Source organism: Pyrgilauda ruficollis, unplaced genomic scaffold, assembly GCF_017590135.1.
Source record: "Pyrgilauda ruficollis isolate IOZ18807 unplaced genomic scaffold, ASM1759013v1 scaffold11, whole genome shotgun sequence".
NCBI classification, from domain to species: Eukaryota; Metazoa; Chordata; class Aves; order Passeriformes; family Passeridae; genus Pyrgilauda; species Pyrgilauda ruficollis.
The window spans coordinates 4,866,741-4,887,531 of NW_024509210.1; the positions used below are offsets into that span (position 1 = coordinate 4,866,741).

Genomic DNA, 20,791 nt, shown 5'->3' on the forward strand with positions numbered 1-20,791 from the left:
TGTGTTGGTGCAATCAATAATTACCCTGATTGCCAGTGGATGTAAAGCAAACAGTTCACTGAGATCCTGGCTGTAAAAACATTCCTGTGACAGCATTAGTCAAGCCTCATCTGTGATAGTCCCAGACAGCTCAAAGTGGCAAAACAGCACTTTGTATGGACTGCTGGTTTCTGTGGTTTCTGCTCCTGTGCTGTGCAGAGGTACCTAGAGGGAGGAGGCTTTCCATCTTCAATGACCACTTTCAACTACCTTGGGAATACAGCAAAAGCAACCTGCTCCCCACCACCCTCAGCTCTCAGGAGTCCTCCTGTCACTTGTGTGACACTGAAGTGCATTCCTGCCTTTTCTTGGCTCTCCCAGTGCTGCAAAAGCTGTGCCTTGCCCATGGGAGATGGTCACTGTGCCTGCAGGGACTCTGATGTGTCTGAAGAGACATCTCTGCCATGGCAACCATGCGCCATGAAAGCTCACATTACTTTCCTCCACTGCCATCCCTTTGTTTTCAGACAGTCAAAGGGAGTAGGAAAACCTCTCTGAAATGGAGAAAGATAAGTGGGATAGGGACAAACACCTGAAAAACCTGTCTGTGGCACAAATAACCAGCACTCTCTGTTTTGCACTGAAGAGCATTGCTTTGTAACTGCAGCTGAACTGTGATACTGTCTGAAGAAAATGGAAAGGAGAAGGAGGGAAGAAAGAACAGTAGTGATTTTTTTTTTTGCATTGTGTCAGGCAAGTCCTCATTCAGAAAAATGTTTTATGAATCTTTTTATTCTAGAGAGATTTAGAGTTCCCATTTCCTATGAAACACATTTGTAAGGCACATTTACATCTCTTTCATGCAGCAGTATGTATTTATGGATGGAAACTCATTTCCTTGGCTGACATCAATTCTCCTTTAAAAAAACCCCAGAATTTCTAGCCATAATACTTGACATAGATAACTTGTCTGTTTATTCAGAGAGTTCAATGAGCTAGGAAGAGTGACACTTAAACTATAAACACAATAGTTTAGTTGACAATGTTATTAAATATTAAAGCCAATTTATGTTGGTGTCTAATCAAATAGCGGCCTCGGTCATCTTTGGGGACTGAAGTAAAATTTAGCTGTTGTTGACATTAATTGAACGAGCTGATCTAGTTATATAAAAATCACCCTACAACACTGAAATCAAACTTAGTATGAAAAGTTATTATCACATAGATAGGATGGAGCTGCCAGCTCCATACAGACAATATAATTGGTATTCTCAACTGCCTGCCAATCTACGGTTACATTTCTGGCTTAGCAAATGCAGCTATCATAAATGGCAGCATGCACTAGGCTTACAGAATAAGAGTATTTACAATTTCATGGATAAAGAGCATCCACTTCCATAAAATGTTAAAAAAAAGAAAAGTAAAATACTGAATATTTTTCTAAGTGAAATTGTTTTATTATTGGCTTAAATGCTAGGATACATAGAAAAGTATTTAATGTCTCTATTTCTCCTCTAAATGCTTTCAAAACATACCAAAAGAGGCCTCATTTTCATAAAATGCTGAGCAGATTAAGGAAAAAAAAAAAAGCCAACAACCACTGCAGACTTTGCTATTGCCAGAGCTCTCTACCTTGTACCCAAGGAAGAGAGGATTTGCAGCTGAGGGCAGAGGGCTTTGGGGAAGCTCATCTGAGGGATGGGCAGGGAGAACACAAATTGACTGAATACTTGTATGCTAAGACAAGAAAGTGATTGCATAAAGATTTTGTCCAAAAGTCAAGCAAAGAATTGGGAATCTTTTGCTAAAGGAGTTTGAATTTGGAAATAGGATGGCTTGCATTACTTGTGTTCACCCTCTTCATGGCACTGTGAAAACAGTAGAAATTGGATACTGTCCTTCTGACTGTTTAGAAAAGGTTTAAAAATATTCAAAAAATAAGACGGAAATGCAAGCCCAAACCACTTTATCATGTCCCATGTACAAAAGCATAAAGAACTAGTAAATCTGTGTTTCACTGACAAGAGTATCTCTGATCAAACATTCACTATGGTAATAAAAACTGTTAACTTGTTTTAGGAAAAAATCAATAGACAGATGAAGAGGACACTTTCCATTAAAGGAGCAGCACATCAAGGCTCCCAGCATGCCTGCATCCCTTCTGTGTAATGTACTGGACATGTGTTTGATGTGAGGTGCTGCCTGGTTTTGTTGAGATTCAAGATGGGGAGCAGAGGGGAGAGGCAGGCTATGAAAGAGAGAGAGAATGGGCATTTGTAATGGCCAATACTCATTATCATAGGACTTAGAACAAACATGCAGCATCCTAAGCTGTTATACATTACTCCTTGACTCCCACATTAATTCTCTGTTCCACAAAATTCCATGTAGTTTTATCTCAGAGAAATAACATTTTGGTAAAACACAGTGTCATGTGAATGCATTTTTCAAAGTCTGGAATAAACAAAGAAAAATCTTGCATGAAATTTCTGTTTTAAGAGAAACAAGTATGTGTTCTGTGAATCCCTTAATTCTGACTCATGTTTCCAGTCATGAACTCAGAAAAGAAAACAAACTCAAATGAGCAAAGGACAGGAGTCAGTACTGCATAATGTAAAGAATTACATCCAAAAAGGCATTATGATAGCTCCCATGAAACTGAGAAACCTTATGACCAAATCCAAAGGACTTACACACTGAAGACTTAGGCAGAGTTAAAGTACTTAAATTCAGAACAATGACACCAAAATTTGATTCTTATCTGCCATCAAGGTACTAAAAGGAACTTTATATAGGAATTCAGGGGGGTTTTAAATGACTGTGACTTATCATTAACTGCATAGAATCAACATTGATACAGAAATTAAATGAAAACCCCTGTGATCCAGTCTTACCTTCCTGATGCCTTCAGAAGGGTTTGATACACAATTATCTGCCCCATTATTCTTACTGATAGTTCTCCACAGTTCAGCAAATGTGTTATCCTGCTCCAAAGGGTTGGTCCCTTTTGCTTTAAAGTATTCATACACTGCCGAGTCCCTGACTGTACCATAAGATATATCCATTTGTTTGGACAGATCCTGAAATGTTCTGAAATTCAAGCAATATTGAGAAATTAGTATTATGTAGCACATTAGCACGATTTCATTAATTAAATGGTTTCTTTCAATGTCTGTCACTCATCATAAAGCACCCTCACCAAATAACATTTCCATATTTCATTCCTCATTGTAAAGGAAAGCCAAGTAATTATTTAATTGTACTGAGCTCATATGATTTTAACTACACCCAAGCTCTTTTTCACCACAGTGAAGATTTTTTTTTTGAGAGATAACATGCCACCGACATTGCACAAGAATATAATGTGATAAAGACTTACCTGAACACAGGAAAAACTCAGATTATAAGTATAAACTTCCAGCCCCATCAACTTCACAGAAATACCTCGCAGAATTCAGTGGAATTAGTTTGCAGTTATACCAATGCTCCATCTGACTCCAAATCAATATGACTGTTTTAAACAAACAAATAAAATCTTGCTTCCAATTTCCACTAAGTCTCTCTTGCTCTCTCTTTTCACAGCCTCTGGTAAAACAGGCATTTTTCATTCACACAGAGGCCTAACTTTCATTTACTCATCATATACAACTCTGGAAGTGTAAATGGGCCTCACCCCGAGTGGCTGTGAATGCACAATTTATTTTCAAATTGTACAGAATGTAATTCACTCCTGTTTTACAGCCTTCTCTGCACTGAAAAGTGTAAATCACTGCCTGCATCAATGAAAACCAGCCCAAGCTTCAAAATATTTAAGGTGGCATCACTGCCATCAGAAACAGCAACCTGGCTAGGTTTTTTCCCTCTCTTAGGGGTTCATTCCCAGTCCTCTGCCTTCTTCCTCTGCCCTCAGGTATCATCTCTGTGCTGTGCCACTATCTGAGCATACAAACACATTCGACCACTGATGACCACACACAGCAGCAGGGACCAAACTGAATCTCATAAGTAATGGTTTGTTTTCTTTAAAATGCTTTATAAATGTGTGGCTTCACATGCTAACAATATGCTTCTGATATAACCAACTAACATTGCTTGACATCAATTAAACTAAAGCAACCCTCCCTGCCTCACCTCATTTCTTTTTCCCAAAAACAATCTTTCAGAACCAAAAACTTCCTGATCAACACATCTGAAAGGCCACCTCCCCCAAACCTCCAGCTCCTGGAGACACAAAAGCAGAACATTTTGGCTTGCAACTTGCACAGATTTCTTCACAATGCTCCTGAGGAGCCTTCCCCCTTGGCCCATGAGCCAAAGCTGTTTTCCACAGCTGAAGACTTGTCATAGACAATATTTTTCTGCCACCCTTTTCTCTGTTTCACTGAGGAGATGCCACTGCTGACACTTCACATGCCTTTAAGATTCCCTGCTACACTATTTAAAGCAAAGCAATCTGGGAATATACACAATGGCTCATAAAAATACATAGAGAACTCTTCCCTCTTCTTCCCCACATCACCCCCAGGCCTCCCAGGTTCAGGTGCAGAAGGTGCCCTTCTCTGGGACTCCTGCTGTGGGAGCCCTGTCCCCAGGCTGCAGCTCCAAGGGCTGCCTCTCAGCACAGCCCCTGGCCCAAACGCTTCGAACTCACAAGCTGCTTCAAACAGTTTAAGTGGTTTAAGTTCTTAAATTGTGTTAAGGACTTTCTATCATTTTAAGCTGTTAAGCAGCTTTAAGTAAGACTGTGTGAACAGCTTCTCTCCATGTACATTGCACACTTGTGGATTTGGGCTAACTCTAGGAGTTCCATCAAACTGCAAATCTCCTGTTATTTCTCTAGTTCTATATGGCCATTGATAAAGTACAAAATTTCCAACAACACCCTGGAGGTTGTTGGAAATTCAAGAGGCTAATGAAAAATGGGAGAATTTGTTCAGATTTTGTTCCTTTCTTTAACAATCCTGAAAGTTCTGTTCTGCTCCCCTAAATATTTCCTGTACATTCTATGGAACTGGTTTTCCTCCAGTCTTGATCTACATGATTACATGCTGCATTTAGTTCTGTCTTTATTGTTTAAAGTAAGTTTCATCATATCCCAGGTAATTGCTTAAGCCCCAGGAATTGATGATTTGGCTGTTAAAAGACACATTTCTGCCTATAGGGCAAAGAAAGGTACTCAATATACACAGGAGGGTCTTCTGTGGCAACCCTTTCCCACCAGGTTTAGTGTAGAGATTTTGACGTGTGTAGGAAAACAAGTTTGGTAGAAGCACAGCAACAGAAATATGTTTAACTAATATACTTTAACACAGGTGTCAGCTGGTAACAACTTTACAAATGCCTACTCCTGATACCACTATTCTGTCTGAAAGTTTGAACATGAGGGTTTGGATAGTTAAAAAAATAATTAAACTTGCAATTTTAATATTATCAATATTTTCTGTTTTCCTTTATTGCCATGGAACCTTTTACTCAGAAATGTGCATTTTGTTTTAGCTAAATTGCACTTTATTGACGATCAGTGTTTTTATTTTAGCTAAATTACACATTATTGACAATCAGTACTGCACAAAAGCACAGTACATGTTGCTTTATGAGCAGCACAGTTTGTTCAATTCTCTAAGCATCACAGGGCAGAGAGAGAAAATCTGGGGTTTAAATCAAGTGCTTGCAATAAACAGACAAGCATACAGGCAGGGAGGGAAGCACAGTGTTGGCCTGGGTGTGGGAGTAAGGTAACCCCTTTAGCTGGCAGTATTTCCTTGGAAGAGAAAATGTGGAGTATTGTCTGTCCTAAGGATTACTTGCAGTGCAATGTTTGATGTTTTGGACCGCTTAGCCAAAAAATCTATCTCAGAAATTATCCCCACAGGGAGTGGTCTCAGTCACAGTTCTTACTCTGTATAAAAATATCTTTGCTGTATTTCTGCACTGAAAGTGGAGGTGATGCTCAGCACATCCATGGCTAGAGAAGTGGTCAAAAGATTTGGGTGTGGTGGCCCATGGGCACATACACAAATGATAGTGGATGGAGATGAATTATCTCCTACTTTTTATAGGGGGAAGTAAGATAATCACAAGGGTAGGTTTGAAACACTGTTGTTTTAAATCTCTCAAATTTGCCTTTGCCAGACAAAATCACTCACTGCTACTTTTCAGATACTGGCTGTATCTTACAATTGTGTTATTCACTAAAGGCAGCTGCTCTCATTGTTCTTAACCTTTATTTGTGCAACCAGCTATCAGCTGGTCCCATCTCCTTTAGCCACTCAAATTCTTGTCTCACTTTCCTATGGCAAAGATTTCATGCATTTAATATACAAAATTATTTGCAACAAAAATGTGCAGCATAACAAGATGCCCCATTAACCTTACCACCTCAGTTATTGGATCTCACAAGCCAGTATAGGTTCTTTATAAGTGTGATTAAAGAAAAAGTCAGTAAAGCAGAAAAAGCCAATGTCCCTCACTTACTGTTACAGGAGCACAACTTCAATTTGTAGATAAATACATCCACTGTGTGATTGCTATAATTGACAAGTACATGTAAACCAATTGATTTAAGTAAATGTATCTGCAGTCAATCTGAAGAAAAATGTTGTCTTTTAAACCTGTGTTACCAGCCAAAATATTTAATGCCCTTATTTATGTCTGCTAGATGAATACAACAACTGATACATATTCCCAGTGTAATTACAATTACTCCATGCAGAGTCAGCTGAAGACTGGACTCTCTGCTTTTTTCATGTGTTAGAAACTTACTGGCATAAAACAAATACTGCAGAAGACACAGGCAACAGCACTATTAGCATTTATGATTAGACCAGTAGAACTAATTGCCAGAATAAAAATACTGAATAAGATACACTTTTTGGAGATGTTTTCTTGTAAAAGCCTCATGGAGCTGTAGATACACACACTAAAAATATGCTGCCAGAATGGGTTTATTTTACTCTGTTGCTGCTATATGCCCAAGACTTCTGGATGAATAATAAGTGACAGACTAAACTTGACACCAGTGCTTTGAGGTAACTGCTGATCAATTAACTGAGCTGGAGGCACCTAGATCATCACATGTGATCAAAGTATTTTTCAAAAGAAAAACATGTTGCTGTCATTAAAAAAAAAAAATTGTTTTTTTGTAGTGACCCTGAGATTTTTGCTCAATGCAGCATAACATTCTAGGTGATGGCTGCCATAAAGATAAAGTGCACCAGAGATGATGAGACTTTTTAAGCTGCTCTGCCTAAATGAAGTCTTAAAAATGCATACATAAAATGTATAGTACAAGTCCTAAATTTCGATCTTTAAATGCCTTGAGGCTAATTTATTTTCTTTTAAACTTTTTTCCCTAAAAGTTAAGAATTCATTACATCTGCAGAATTAAATACAAGTGCAGCTCCTAACAAGAACTGTTTTCTCCACGCAATTATGTGAGAGGGAAATATGTGTTTTATGCACTGGGAAAACTGTAAACCTAGTAAACTTCAAAGTAAAAACAGATGTATCTGAACTGATTTGACAAGCTTATACCACCATTGTAAGCATAAGAAACACCTATGAGCTGAAACCTAGAACATAAAATCCTATCTGAAAGGAGATTTATTGGATAAAGCTATACCCAGTGGAAAGCAATGAGTTGAAAGAGAATTCTGCCTACTGTGAACTGCAGAAAAATACAGAATTTTGACCTAAAATTGCTGAGAACTCCTCCCTCCAAGGCAGAATTTTCAGTGACAATGAGGACAAATAAGAAAATAGTGTTTGTTGTTGATCACATGAATCTACCCACAAAGAGATGAACTTGGAAGCCAAGCAAGCATTGCCAGATCAGATTGTCATTTGTAGATGTCACTGAAGAGAAAAGAGTCTGCAAAGCTGGATCAAGGTTGAAGAGGTACTGTGGTGGTACAGACAATGTCTACATGAGCAGATCTTACTACTCAGAACCTCAGTCCTGATCTGAGTCCTGATTAATTTTTATATCTATTTATGAATCTGCAAGACAAAGGATTTGAGCCTCAGTCCATTGTTCACAAACGAACAATCTTTGGAACTCCTGTTTTAAGTAAAATGTATGAGTGAGTAGGGTAAAGTTTGTGTTCAGACATCAGAAACTGAGTTCAAACTTTCACAAAAAGACATTTTCTAGACCTGGTCTACCCAAGTTGAACAGTTTAACTGGTTGAAGTGCTGAAAAAAAAAAAATCCCTCTGTTATGAATATAAGGTACCACTAGGGGATGATAGTCCCATTGACTCAGAGACTTGCATGAAGAGTTTCACCGTGTTGCTAAATGCAAGTTAAAAAAGCACAAGCCCGCTTAAAAATGGAAGAGAATAGCAGTTAGTGTCTCTAAACACTAGTGCAACTGGTATTTCATGAGCCTTCAGCTGTACAAGAATGGGCTGAACAACGAGGTAACATTAGAACTGACGTTTCTTTAGCACCTACAAGTCTAAAAAGTAAATATATTTAAAAAATAGAAAGCATTATCATATAATTTGGTAGCTTTTCAATGTTTGTTCCAGGTAAATATTGGAATGTTGTTAGTGTGTGTTAAACTGGACATACAAAAACTAAAAGATGGGCTACTTTAAAGATTATTCTTAGTTGGGCCAATAAAACTGTTCAAGGTATTCTTAGGATGGCTGTACTCTTAGTACAGAGAACTAAAATGAAAACAAGTTCATCTCCACTTCTTATAACCTTAGACTTCAAAAGAACTGGGTCCATGATTTTCATTTGGGCATCTTGGATTTTCTTTGAAATGATGAATAGTTAAACTGAGCTCTTAAATCAATCCTTCAACGGTCAACTTCCCTATAGTGACGTGATCAAATCCTGCATTGTTCCATTTCACTGCAAGTCACTTTAAATGCTCTTAATTCTGTCTCAGTGCAGTGATGATGTGCAGATCAACAGGTTTCTTCATCAAATATTCTAAGCAAAATTTTAACTTTAGCAACAGAGGTAGTCCAGTAGGGATCAGCAGCAGTACTTGCATGCTTAGGATATACTTTTCTGGGTCAAGTCCTTCACCAGCAAATATATATTGCTTTATAATTCTTATAAAACTCAGTTGATCTGATCTCCAGGAAAAATACCATCCACTTTAAACAAAAGCCTTAACAGAAAAAAGCCTCTACAAGGGGAGCTGTAAGTATTGACAGATTAAACTGCACAGAATCAGTGGAGTTGCAGCCCTTCACACCAGGATTGAAGCTTTCCAAACCACAGCAGGAGACAAAGCGCAGACAGTCAGAGCTGTGTCTGCTCTTGTCCTCACCAGTGGGGCAGGAACAGCTGCTACACAGCATTTCAAGGAAGCTGGGACTTTCCTCCAGTGGCAAAACCAATCAATTGACATGTGTCACAGAACACGTTGCCATGTCAACCCCCTACTCTTCCTATAGTTAAAACAAATAGTGATTGAACTCCTCAGCAGGTAATGGCACTGCAGCAGCTTTTTTTCATGGTTATAATGGTCACTATTGCCAATATGGTGGCATCTCTGAGACTCTGATTGGATTGGGATTACTGCCTTAAATTAGGTGCAACCAAAAGTAAAATGTAACATTCAGTTCTAGGGAGAGGATGCTAAAGCCAGCTTTATTTCTGCCCCAGAAGGAAGGGGTTTGCTACACATCCTGCATGCCATGTGTGATGGCAAACATTCTGTCACGCACCCAGCACAGCATCAAGAGCCCTTCTACTGCCCGTAAAGAAACTTCTTTTGTAGGCTACCTAGCAGACTCAATAGATAGAGCAGTACTGCTGAGATCAGTGAAACTAGTCATGCACAAACAAGCACATGCTCAAGGTTCCCAGGATTGGAGACAAAAATACAAACAGTAAGAAAAATTAAAACAAAATAGCCAAATAATACATACACAAAGCACTAGAAGCACTGAACTTGTAAGACTCCAAACTGATTTAATATCTTTCAAACTACTTCCTCTGTTCCTACATGCAAAGGGAAAGACAAGTAAACTAAACTGTTTTCGTAACTCCTGACACAGCACTGACTTCCCTGCAGACTGAGTGCTTTCACTGGGGCTCTATTCCTGCAGAGCTACTGCATGATTAAGTTTTAAAAGAAGTGAACAAACAGAATGTAAACCCATTGAAATGCAAACACAGTCAAGCCACTAATAAATGATACACTGTCATGTTTATGATTTTAGTAGTAATTAATTACTAGCTACACACATTGTATTGGCAAAACATTTGAAGGCTTTGTGTACTTCCTAAGCGTCTGAGATGCAGCAGAAATACATTTCATTACCAGCACCTGAAATTCCAGTTTTGCTTTACCCATCTCAGAACAATCTGCGGCATTTTCACTGAAGTCAAAGGGTGGAGGATGTAGGACAAAACCCCTACAAGTAGGCTGTATCCCATTGCTCACAGATGTTCTTACTATCTTCCAGCAGTTTATTTAGGAAACATGCTCATTTTCAAAATTTTAACACTATTTCTGGCTACAAGACTCAAACTTGGCTCCAAAAATCAAACTGGATTCTCATCATAATCAGTAAAACAGGTTCTTCTGTAAACAAAATTAAACCTCTGGGTATTCCTATCCATTGCTATTTCTAAGTTATGCCCTCAGGACCACCTCAACTACTCCAATCATCTGCAGTGATCTGTGTGAGTGTGACTTGACTTGTCACTGGATCCTAAAAGTCCATTTTGCCTAGAGCTGACGCTGGCTCTGCTCCAGCACTGCACATAAAGAAATCTGTTAAACAGATAGAAATAAGCTAAACATCTCCTGATTGCCAGTCCAGTGTTTCTAACTATACTTCCAACCCTTCTCCTCTCCAAACCTTCTCCAGGCAGTAAAAGCATTAAGTCACTTAGATTGCAGATTTTTTTTCATTAACTTATTTGTAACTTATTTTTTCTTTTGGATGTCCCATGTTTTCTGTCCCAATGTGTTTGTTAGCACATTGTAAAGAAACTGTGATGGTGCTTACAGCAGAAGTTATGATTGCTTTGCTTGAAATGTTTTCAAAACCACAAAATTGTGTAATAAACTATTCCATTAATAGCGACAACAATGGAAATTAGTTTCTGAGCATTTGCATCTCAAAGCTGGATCCACTGGGGCCCCATAGTTTGTTATCCCTGGATGAAGTTTCTCACAGCTGAGCATTTATGATTGCATATGAATTCTGTCTAAGGCAGTGAAGTCAAAGGCCAGTCATTCCTTTATATTTACAAGGGCTGCTTACAGAACCCTCTTCACTACACCATTTTTCCATATTTTTAAAAGCTTAATAACCTTGAGATATTCCCCAGTTTGCCACCATGTTTGCATTTAACAATGAAAAGTATCAGACTGACAAAGAGACACCCAGAGCATCTAACACATGAGAGTTTCTTTTAAGATGCAGGCCCAGGATTTCATAGTCTGGAGCTTTAATTTGTATGCTCAGATCCACATTTAAACTGCTACATGACTGGGCAGATTTTCAGAACAGATCAAGGAAAGATTTGGCACAACAGCACATTTGTACAACATTGGCAGATTCAGTTAAAAGTCTGAAAAAGGGATTCAGAGCAGCTATGAGCCGTTGCTGTTCACCCTGCAAATCCAGAATAATCAGTCCTACTAAAAAATCTGGGTAATCCTGGTGCCTTTATCCATCCTCCATATTCCATTCAACAGTGAGAAGGAAATTAAAATGCAAAGAAAAAGTGAAAACATGTCAAGAGCATGTTTGGAGGTAAAAATACTCTTGTTGGGACTTCCTTTGAGTATTTCCTTGCTTTAGTTTTAAATCACTTTGCCATTGTGGCCTTTCTCTGAGTAGCTCAAAGGGTTAACATGTTAATTAAAGCAAGGTATTCTACTCCTTAAATTATTAATTAAAATAAAAAATGCAGCTGGTGTTTAACAGCACCTCGGTCCCAGCAGCAGGTTTTAGTCACTTCACCTAGATCAAACATATCATAAAGTTGGCACGAAAATCATATTGTCTGAATCAAACACATCTGGCAACTGACACATGCTTTTACCTATAATAAAAATAACAAACTACCTATTACATATGCAGATGCACTTTAAATTGTTTGCTACGCTGATGTCTTCTACAGCTCACATTCAGAAGCTAAAAATCCTAATGAAGATTAATGATTAAGATCGAGAGGGAAGAAATTGCTTTCTTCCTTTTCCATTGCTGCTCTAAGTACTGATAATGCTGCCCTTCTGTTTTGTGCTCAGATGACAGAGTAGCTTTTTAATTAAATCGAGTGGGCAACAGATAAGCTTGGCTTCTTGGTGCTGGCTTATAAAGCCTTTACTTGGGGTTAGTGGTACTTTTATAGGATACCATTGAAGCCCATGAAATCCCAGTGTGGAGCAAGGTCCTACACAACTCTTTATTAAGTTTTCATTTATCAGGAGTCCTGCATGTCAGCAGTCTCATGCTGGGGTGGAGGGGCTAGATGAATTCAGATCTGTCAAAGGTACAATGTGATGCTGGAAAACAGCTTCACACCCTTCCCTTACCACAGGGAGCAGAGCAGAAGCTATCACTGTTGACAGAAGGAAGAGAAGAAAACAGAGGGACTCTGAAGAGGCACCTTGATTGCTAGAGCATGTGCTGCATACTCCTGGGAAATCAAAATACAGGGCTCTTCATTAATACTGAAAGCACATATAGCATTCATCAGTTATTATTGATGTCTAAAGTGCATGCACTACATATGCATATTTCAAAGTCTGGAGGCCCACATGCCTTTTCTCAGAGGACCCAGACTGAGCACACAGTGTATGGTGCACTTCCCATCTCATCCTGATGTACAGGAAGGTAACCAGGAAGAGAGACCTCACCCTTTGTCCTCTCTCCTTCTCCTCACCCTGAACACAAGTCTCTCTGAATACTGAACCTCATACTAGAAAGCATCAAAAAAGCACATCAAAAACAACTGGCTGCTCATTATACTGATATTAATTAGTTTATTGACAGCCTAATTACATACCTTGAAATATGAGCTTGGAAGCTGCATTATTGCCATATGTAAGAAACAGTATTTAACATCCACCCCATTCTGACTGATAGTTTTCTATTTTCTAGATAGACATGACTATTCATAAATCAATTAAATTAAATCAGTGGCACATTCTCTCAGGCTGGTTTTAATGGTTTAGAAGGCAAACAACTTCAATGCCTGTGATTACATTTCTTGTAATGCAACAAACTTTGTCAGCTGTATCAAAACAGCTTTTCTGAGGCAACGCTGTTCTCTCCCTCATCTCCAGATGAGTCTGGAAACACTCCTGTATTATACTATAAAGGAGCACACGTGCAGAAGAAGAGAACATTGCTCAGTAAGGCAGATGAGCCCAGGAAATAGAAAAAAAGCATGGAACCCTTCTCTTAGCAACCCAGTACTATTCCAGAAAAGTTTTTTGGTTTTTTTTTTCTCTCCAGAAAATATTTTGCAAAGTAAGAACTGAGAGTATAGCACTCATGGTAATAAACAGTAGTATCTTACTTCCCAAGGAAAATAAGTTCCTTTCTCCCCTAAACAACCATGACCTGCATTGATTAAAAATGTTTTCCTAGGCTTTTTTTTTTTTTTTTGGTTTGGTTTGTGGATTTTTTTTTTTGTTTGTTTTCACATCATCAGGAGTAGTTTTTAAATCTCTTTATAAATATATTCAATTTTTAAAGCCTTTCTTTAAATGGCAAGTTTACAGATTTCCACTTCATGGCAAGATGGTCAATAAATATTTTAGAATGTATTGAAACATCTTTTTTTTTTTTTTTTTTTTCAGTAGATGAAATATCATCATATATATCAGTTAAGGTGTTAAGAGTGTCTGGTGTGAGAATGAATGCTCTTCTATTGTGGAGACCTTTATGAGGGGAGTGGCTATTTTAGATCTGATAGATTTAAATGGAAATGTCAAAGAGAAAAGCATCCAGATTAAAAGTGTTTGCAAGATGTTGGAGTTTAATATCCTGAGGCACTAGAAAACCCAAACAAGATTAACAACATAAAAATACTACATTTCAGAAGACCAGACTCAACAAACATCAAGAACTAGAGAAGAAAATCTCTTGGGGTGTTGCTTTAAAAGATAAAGGATACAGAAGGGCTGGAAATTCCTGAAAGATCCCATATCAAAGACACACATGCAAACTATCTTAATATGAGGAACTAGTAAACAAATTATAAGAAGCTGCAAGAGCTTCTGGAAGAGCTCTTTCAGGACCTAGAAAACCAAAATCATTCTCTTTAAATTTCAAAGAGTAGTGCAGCCAATGGACTAGTTAACTGTACATACTATAAATGTATGGGAATTGTGCAAATGCATGAGATAAAAAGAAGCAAGAAGCAAACATAAATCCTCCTCACAACACCAATAAATTTAATTTGCATGATTTGCCACTGCAGAAAGCTATTTGTGTCACCCCTTGACTGAAGTTCCAGCGTCCAGAGCAGAAGATGGGAAAATTACCTTTGCTGTTAGATGGGTGAGAAAATCTATCACTGAACAATCATGGCACAAACATGACAGAACCACTGGTCATGTGGGAATGTTGGGGAGGAATTGTGCAAGGTGAGAAGACAGTCTTCTTACATGAACAAATGAAGCAGTTCCCAAAATATTTCAAGTGATTAGCAAGGTTGGAAGCCTATGTATGCCCTCTTTGAAATGACAGTAATTAAAAAAACAGGGACAACTTCTTATAAGTGAGAACAGTGACTTTCATCTCCTGGTTTTGCAGGAAAGAACTCACTGTGATTAAGTGTTTACTTACTATTGGTAGTTTTGTGAATACAATTTCTTTGTTCTGGCTTCAGGAATGCTCTCAGAGAGACCTTCTGGCAATCTGGAAACCTATGCAGTAGTATTCACTATATTACCCTGCAACAGAACCTGCACGGCTTTTATAATAGGGCCCTGTTACACTAATGGCTCTGACCAGTACAGATAAATTATATAAAATACACATTATTTTACAGGGGGTTTGGTTTGGTTTGGTTTTTAGGCAGCTGCTTCACTTCACAATGTCATTAAGATATCTGCCTGAAAACGTGGAAAAAACCCCACTGGCCAACCTCTTTAATGGTTCAGACAGAGATTTCCAAAAGAGAATTCTGAATGGAGTTTTTATTCTTCCTCCTGTTTTTGTCTTTAGAGATGATAGATTGAGCTGTTAGGAGTTGTCTGAAGCTCTAAGGCCCTTTCTGATTGATTTGCTATAGTAATAATTATTTTGCTTTTTTAATATCTTGCTATATTACATGCTATTATCAGTTCATATAAGACATTAAATCAGCTTCTTTAGAGAAAAAAAGTATAGAAATGTAAGTATCCTATTGAGCAAAAATCTTCTATTACTGTGTTATGTATTGTTTATCCCTTAGGAGTCACATAGAAAATACAACCTGACAAAATAAGTCATTGGTGCTATCCATGTAATAAAAGAATCCTCATCCTACAACAAGGAAGGTGTAAGGGGCCAGTGGGATTGAAAGCATGCAGAACGCAGACAGCAGGGGAATAACCTATATTAATGTGAGACAACCTGACCCAAAAGGTAACTCTGTCTGAGCCAAAGAATACCAAATATCAGATTTAAACCAATCTTTGCACATTTTGATGGGCTGTCCTGAGGGCTGCCACTCTTGCTAGATTTTTCTCCTTTCAAAGCAAAAGAAAAAAAATAATAAAGATTTTATTACCTGCACAGATGGTAGATTTTGCTAATGTTATATCCAAACCATTTTCTTCTCTAAACTGTGCATGCATCTGAATTTTAATGCCTCAACCCACCTCAGTCACAGAACTTCTCAGTAACCAGAACAAATGAAGAGATGCTATATTATATAGGTCTCTCAAAAGTCAAGTTGGAGAAGTGTGGAATCACAAATCTCTTGGTTTGCCATTGATCTCCAATCTACACCACATTTTTTAATGGCAACTGGAGAGATGGAATGCAAGCTTGATTTTCAGCTATGCATTCTCATTTTTCTCAGAAAAACGTCCCTGGGAAATATCTGCACTTAGATGCTTGCCTGCTTGTTCAATTAGAGGAGTAATTAGGATCCATTTTAAACCATGCTTGAGCGACATATGCCAACATTCAGAAAGCTTTTCAAAAGGCTCCAGACTCTGTGGCTTTCCAGGCAGCACCCACTGGGCAGCACTATCAATAGGAGTGAAATGAAAAGACAAACAATGGGAGTTGGAGTACTGGCAGCAGCCCAGTGCCTTGTCCTGAGCAGAGCCTGAAGGCAAATGCTGGCAAGCTCTGCCCCTGAGCACTGCTGCCCTGCTGCACTGAGCATTTCCCAGGAAATTTCACCCCTGTGCTCCAGAGAGGGAATGTTCTGGAAAGGAAAAGAAGTTTTGAGTCCTTGCATCTTTCTTATACTCTTTTTTAGCCTTTGTTTGCATGGAGGGACTTAATCTAGTTATTTAATGATTGAAGCTTTTGCTCACAGGCCTTTAATGATAATCACAATAATTCTTTTTTATCATGCTCATTCATACATGCCTCCTGCCAACATGCCCGAGGTGCTGCACAGACATTGCAAAACACAGTACAAATTAAACATAACAAAAGAAAATCCAATGAAATATTTAAAAGGACACATCTGATATTAACAAGAGAAAGGCTGTTTTCAAACATGAGGAATTTGAAGACAAAATTGTTGTGAACACAGAGGGATTCTGGTTAGGTTCTTGCCACCAACCCTATCAAATCCACTTAACTACAGTGGATGAAATGTTTGTTCATTTCCCTCTGGCTGGCATCTTCCAAGTACTTTTCTCATTTTATTATAAAATATTTTGAGATTGCTTCTGCTTTGTATGCAACCCAGAAAATATATCTTTTTTTGATACCTGCAGTGCTACTATAATATGGTCATTTATGGCTATCAACTTTAAAACAGCTAAACTGACAATATGCCATATAGGAAAATATTATAACTGTGTTATACAGGGAGAGAATCAAGACAGAGAGGAGGCTAAGCTTGCCAAGATCAAACAAACCTTGTGGTAGAAAAAGAATTTGCACCCAAGTCTTCCAAGTGCCAGCCTATCATCCCAACTAAGCTGCTCTAAATCTTCAGCTGTCACCAAAATACAATAGGGGGATTAAAATACAAATAAGTAAATCTGAAATCATGAAACAACAGCTGAGATCTTAAAGCAGAAAAATCATGCACTTGTATGCAGCTCATGAATGCATATAGTACAGATGCCTCTCAAGGCATCCATGGCATGTGCAAATTTAAGGATCAATTTGATAAAAAATTTAAACTCTTTTGAATTTGAAAATAGAATTCCTTTTTCGTGTCCTATTTTTCTTGTGTAATTCTTAGCCTCTTGTCAGACAAGCTCTCCTAAACCTGAGCTTCAGAATATCTGTGCAGCTATTGAACTGCATGTAGTCTGCTTGTTAACAAGAAATGAAGCTGGAATCTAAGTCACTGCTAATTAAACTCATAATTACAAATGGAAGGTCAGACAGCAGATCCAAGAGCTGCTTGAAAATTTAATAAGACAAAAGAAAGAACAAATTCACATATAATAATTCTGCCTTACTTAGACTGACCCATTAGAAGACCCTCAGCTGCACACAGTACTGAAGGCAAATATTAGAATAATAAATGCAAATCATTTGGGTTTAAACTTAAACAAGTTTGTTGAAGATTAGCAGACGTTCTAAACATTACCTAGATTTCTTATTAAAAACAAAAATTGAGAATTGATTATTTACAAAGTTAGAACATGGATCACAGCTTCCTAACCTGAGCTCCAAAGCAGTTGCCATCAGTAGTTGCCTTCCCTTTTTCATACTGAACTAGATAACATCTCTCTCCTCTGCCCATAAGGGGTCAGGAAATCTGCTTGATGTGTCACTGCCCTGCCTGTGGATGTCCATACGCACAGAAATCCTGAGATAACCACGACGTTGCCTTTGTTCCCTGGTTGGGAGGTGAGGCACAGAGAAGATGAGAAGTGCAGGAGGTAATTGGACAAAGGGATTAAGAAGCAGCATTAAAAGATCAACGGGGAGCAGAAGCACCAACCACTAGCAACTGAAAAATTGAGGGCGGCCAAGGAAGGTACACCATATTTCCTGTCAGCTTTGACCTCCTGAGGGGATAAAGGTTTTCATGTGGGTCTCAAATTCCACATTTGGACCCACCCCACCACCACATGACACCAGGATGAATGATGGGCACACGGGACACAGGAGGAGCAAGGAAGTATGTGCTGTCACACCAGACCAAAAAACCAGTGCCTCTTCTTGTTAGCACACTTGAGATGAAGCCCTTGATGTTTTGAAAAAATCCAAGGAGAAGAATAGTTTTTCTTTCCAAGTTAAGCACGTCTCTTACTTGGGATCTAGACACCTGGACAAAAAATCCTGTTTGGGATTTACAAAGTAACTGTTGAGAAACAAATATAGGTGGCAGATCAAAGCTGCTTTCTGCCATTCCTCCTACACTGGATATTTCAACTTTCTATGAGCCACAGGAAGCCTCGGAAAATCACAGCAGGGTGGAGTAGCCTTGTGAGACTTGCCAATGCCAGATATAAAAAACCAAAAAACAGTCTTCCCTTATCAGCAGGCTTCCATCTGACACAATAATTCTAAAAATCTGCCTTCCAACAGTTCAACTTTGCTTCAGTGAATGTCTCACCAAGCCCCTTCTAATAAATATTGTTTATAATTTCTATGACACACTTGCTTTGCAGTGAAATTGTGGAGGCAGTGATCACTGGGTTGATTGACACCTAGTTATTCAATCAAAGATACTTCTATTTCACCAGTCACAGACCACACATACCAAATCTGATACTGAAACAATTTCTATTAGGCATTTTAGAGAGGGCTTGGGAAGAAAATCAGTGTTGTAATGAAAATCTTAACTATGCTGCAGCTACTGCAGTATCATAATACTTATTTCTCTCCTGCTGGCAATTTGGAGGCAGCAGCACTGAACACCAGAGGACTTCTCTATGGAGGAAGAGATAACAGCAGACATTTACTGAAAGGATGGGGGTTGTTTTCTCTTAACAATGGAAGTGTACACAGATAGATTTGGTAGTTCTCAGCTGGTGAGCAAATATTCAGCTCTAGCTCATTGTGGCTCTTTGGGTGGGAAAAATTGATTTCACATAAGTATTCCCTTCTGGGTTCATGAAAGACAGAATGCAGGCAAGCTGAGTGGCAGTGTTAGGCAAAAACATTCACTGCACATTATAGGATGTGAAGCCAGTTAGAATGGGGAGCTGAGGCACAAGGCCACAATTAATTCATGAAAGGCAGTAATTTACTTTCTTAGAAAAAAAAAAAATTGTTCTCAATCTGACAAATTATTTTATAAACTGTTTCACCTGAAGAGTGCGGACATGAAAATCATAGCTGAGAGATGAATGAAGGTTCAATACAAGTTTCCAGAGAAACTATTTCTTTACCCCACCTCCTCTCACCAAGGCACTTCAGGAATGATTTGGGAACCTAAAACACAGCATCCAGGACCACTTTTGACATCAGGCAAGATGAACTATCCACATTGTGGCTGACGACACCCATTAGAGATCCCTGCCCTACAGACAAGTAGGTGGAATACAGGCAGTGAAACTTCTGGCAACTTACATTTCTTTTGGCATTTACATTCTGGCACCTGAATTACGCTGTTGATGTTTTCTTACTTCTACAGCCTCAGCTTGTATAAGGGGATGTGATAAAGGGACCTGGAAAGTGGCAGCTACCTTTAGGTATAGAAAGGCATTTAATTACTATTCTCCAGCTGCCGCCTCTAGCAGTAGAAGGGTGCCTGAGTTCAATACTTGTGAAACAATTCTGAGCAGGTTTTTTACCCAAATAACTTATCTCCTCAAGATTCTTAGCAATGTCCTTTCATTTTAATAAGAAGGGGATTTAAAATCTCTTGTAAATGTTGTAACAGCTCGTACTCAAAGGCCTCCTCTAAAAATCCATAGTTCTGCTCTTAAACCTCTTTTTTTTGGAGATTCCTCATGTAATTACACTGCAACTTTTGTCCTCCTCTGAAATTTGCTAAGTTTTGGAAAGTACTGATTAGACCAAACAGAAAATTTCTTCTGCAGTGAAAGAAAAAGAACCTTCAGAAATTTTTAAGAATATCATTAGTCAAGCTTTCTGGATAGCCATTTGTGCCTTGCTTTTCAAGAGCAATTTATTCACTGAGCTTAACCTTATTCCCAGTACATCCAGGCATCATACATGGATAGTTTTATTCTACATTGTTTCTCATGTTATTTCCAGGAATTACTTGAAGTACTTATTTGTGTTACTGTTAAAACCCATTTATTAAGGCCAAACTAACAGAAAGTGAATTTAAAACCAAAGCCTGTTAAGGTTTTGGCCTGGTATAATGAGGGTGATGATGATACATCCACATAAAGCATTACAATATCTGCAAATGAACATTGGCAAGCTAAAAATTGCAAATTCTATTGAACTCATGTTTAGAAGAAATGGACTTATGTCCTTCTCTGCAGAAACCACAAGTGCCAGCCTCACCTTAGTGACAATTCTTCTGTTTCAGGAAGAGAACACAAACATTCAATGCCAGTCTTCCCAATGCAATCCCAAATGAGAGCAGCAGCTTACCTGTGCTCTAACACCTGAAATCCTTGGCTCAGCACTTTCTAGAAGAAGAGCCTGTGCTGCACTACTACTACTCCACTCCATTACTACCACATCAAACACGAGATATCAGGCTCTAACCTTGTTAGTACTGTGTGAAATTTCAATGGCCCTCCCAGTACTCCACACCA

At 38.5% G+C, this 20,791-nt stretch overlaps 1 protein-coding gene across 1 annotated transcript in view; it reads right to left on the reverse strand.

The window, feature by feature from the left end:
* Window positions 1-20,791, reverse strand: part of GRID1 (glutamate ionotropic receptor delta type subunit 1) — a 482,309-nt gene that overhangs the window by 23,688 nt on the left and 437,830 nt on the right. The window contains exon 13 of the mRNA XM_041474584.1: window positions 2,874-3,069. Coding sequence (XP_041330518.1) covers window positions 2,874-3,069 — 196 coding nt within the window. The remainder of the gene's footprint in view (window positions 1-2,873; window positions 3,070-20,791) is intronic.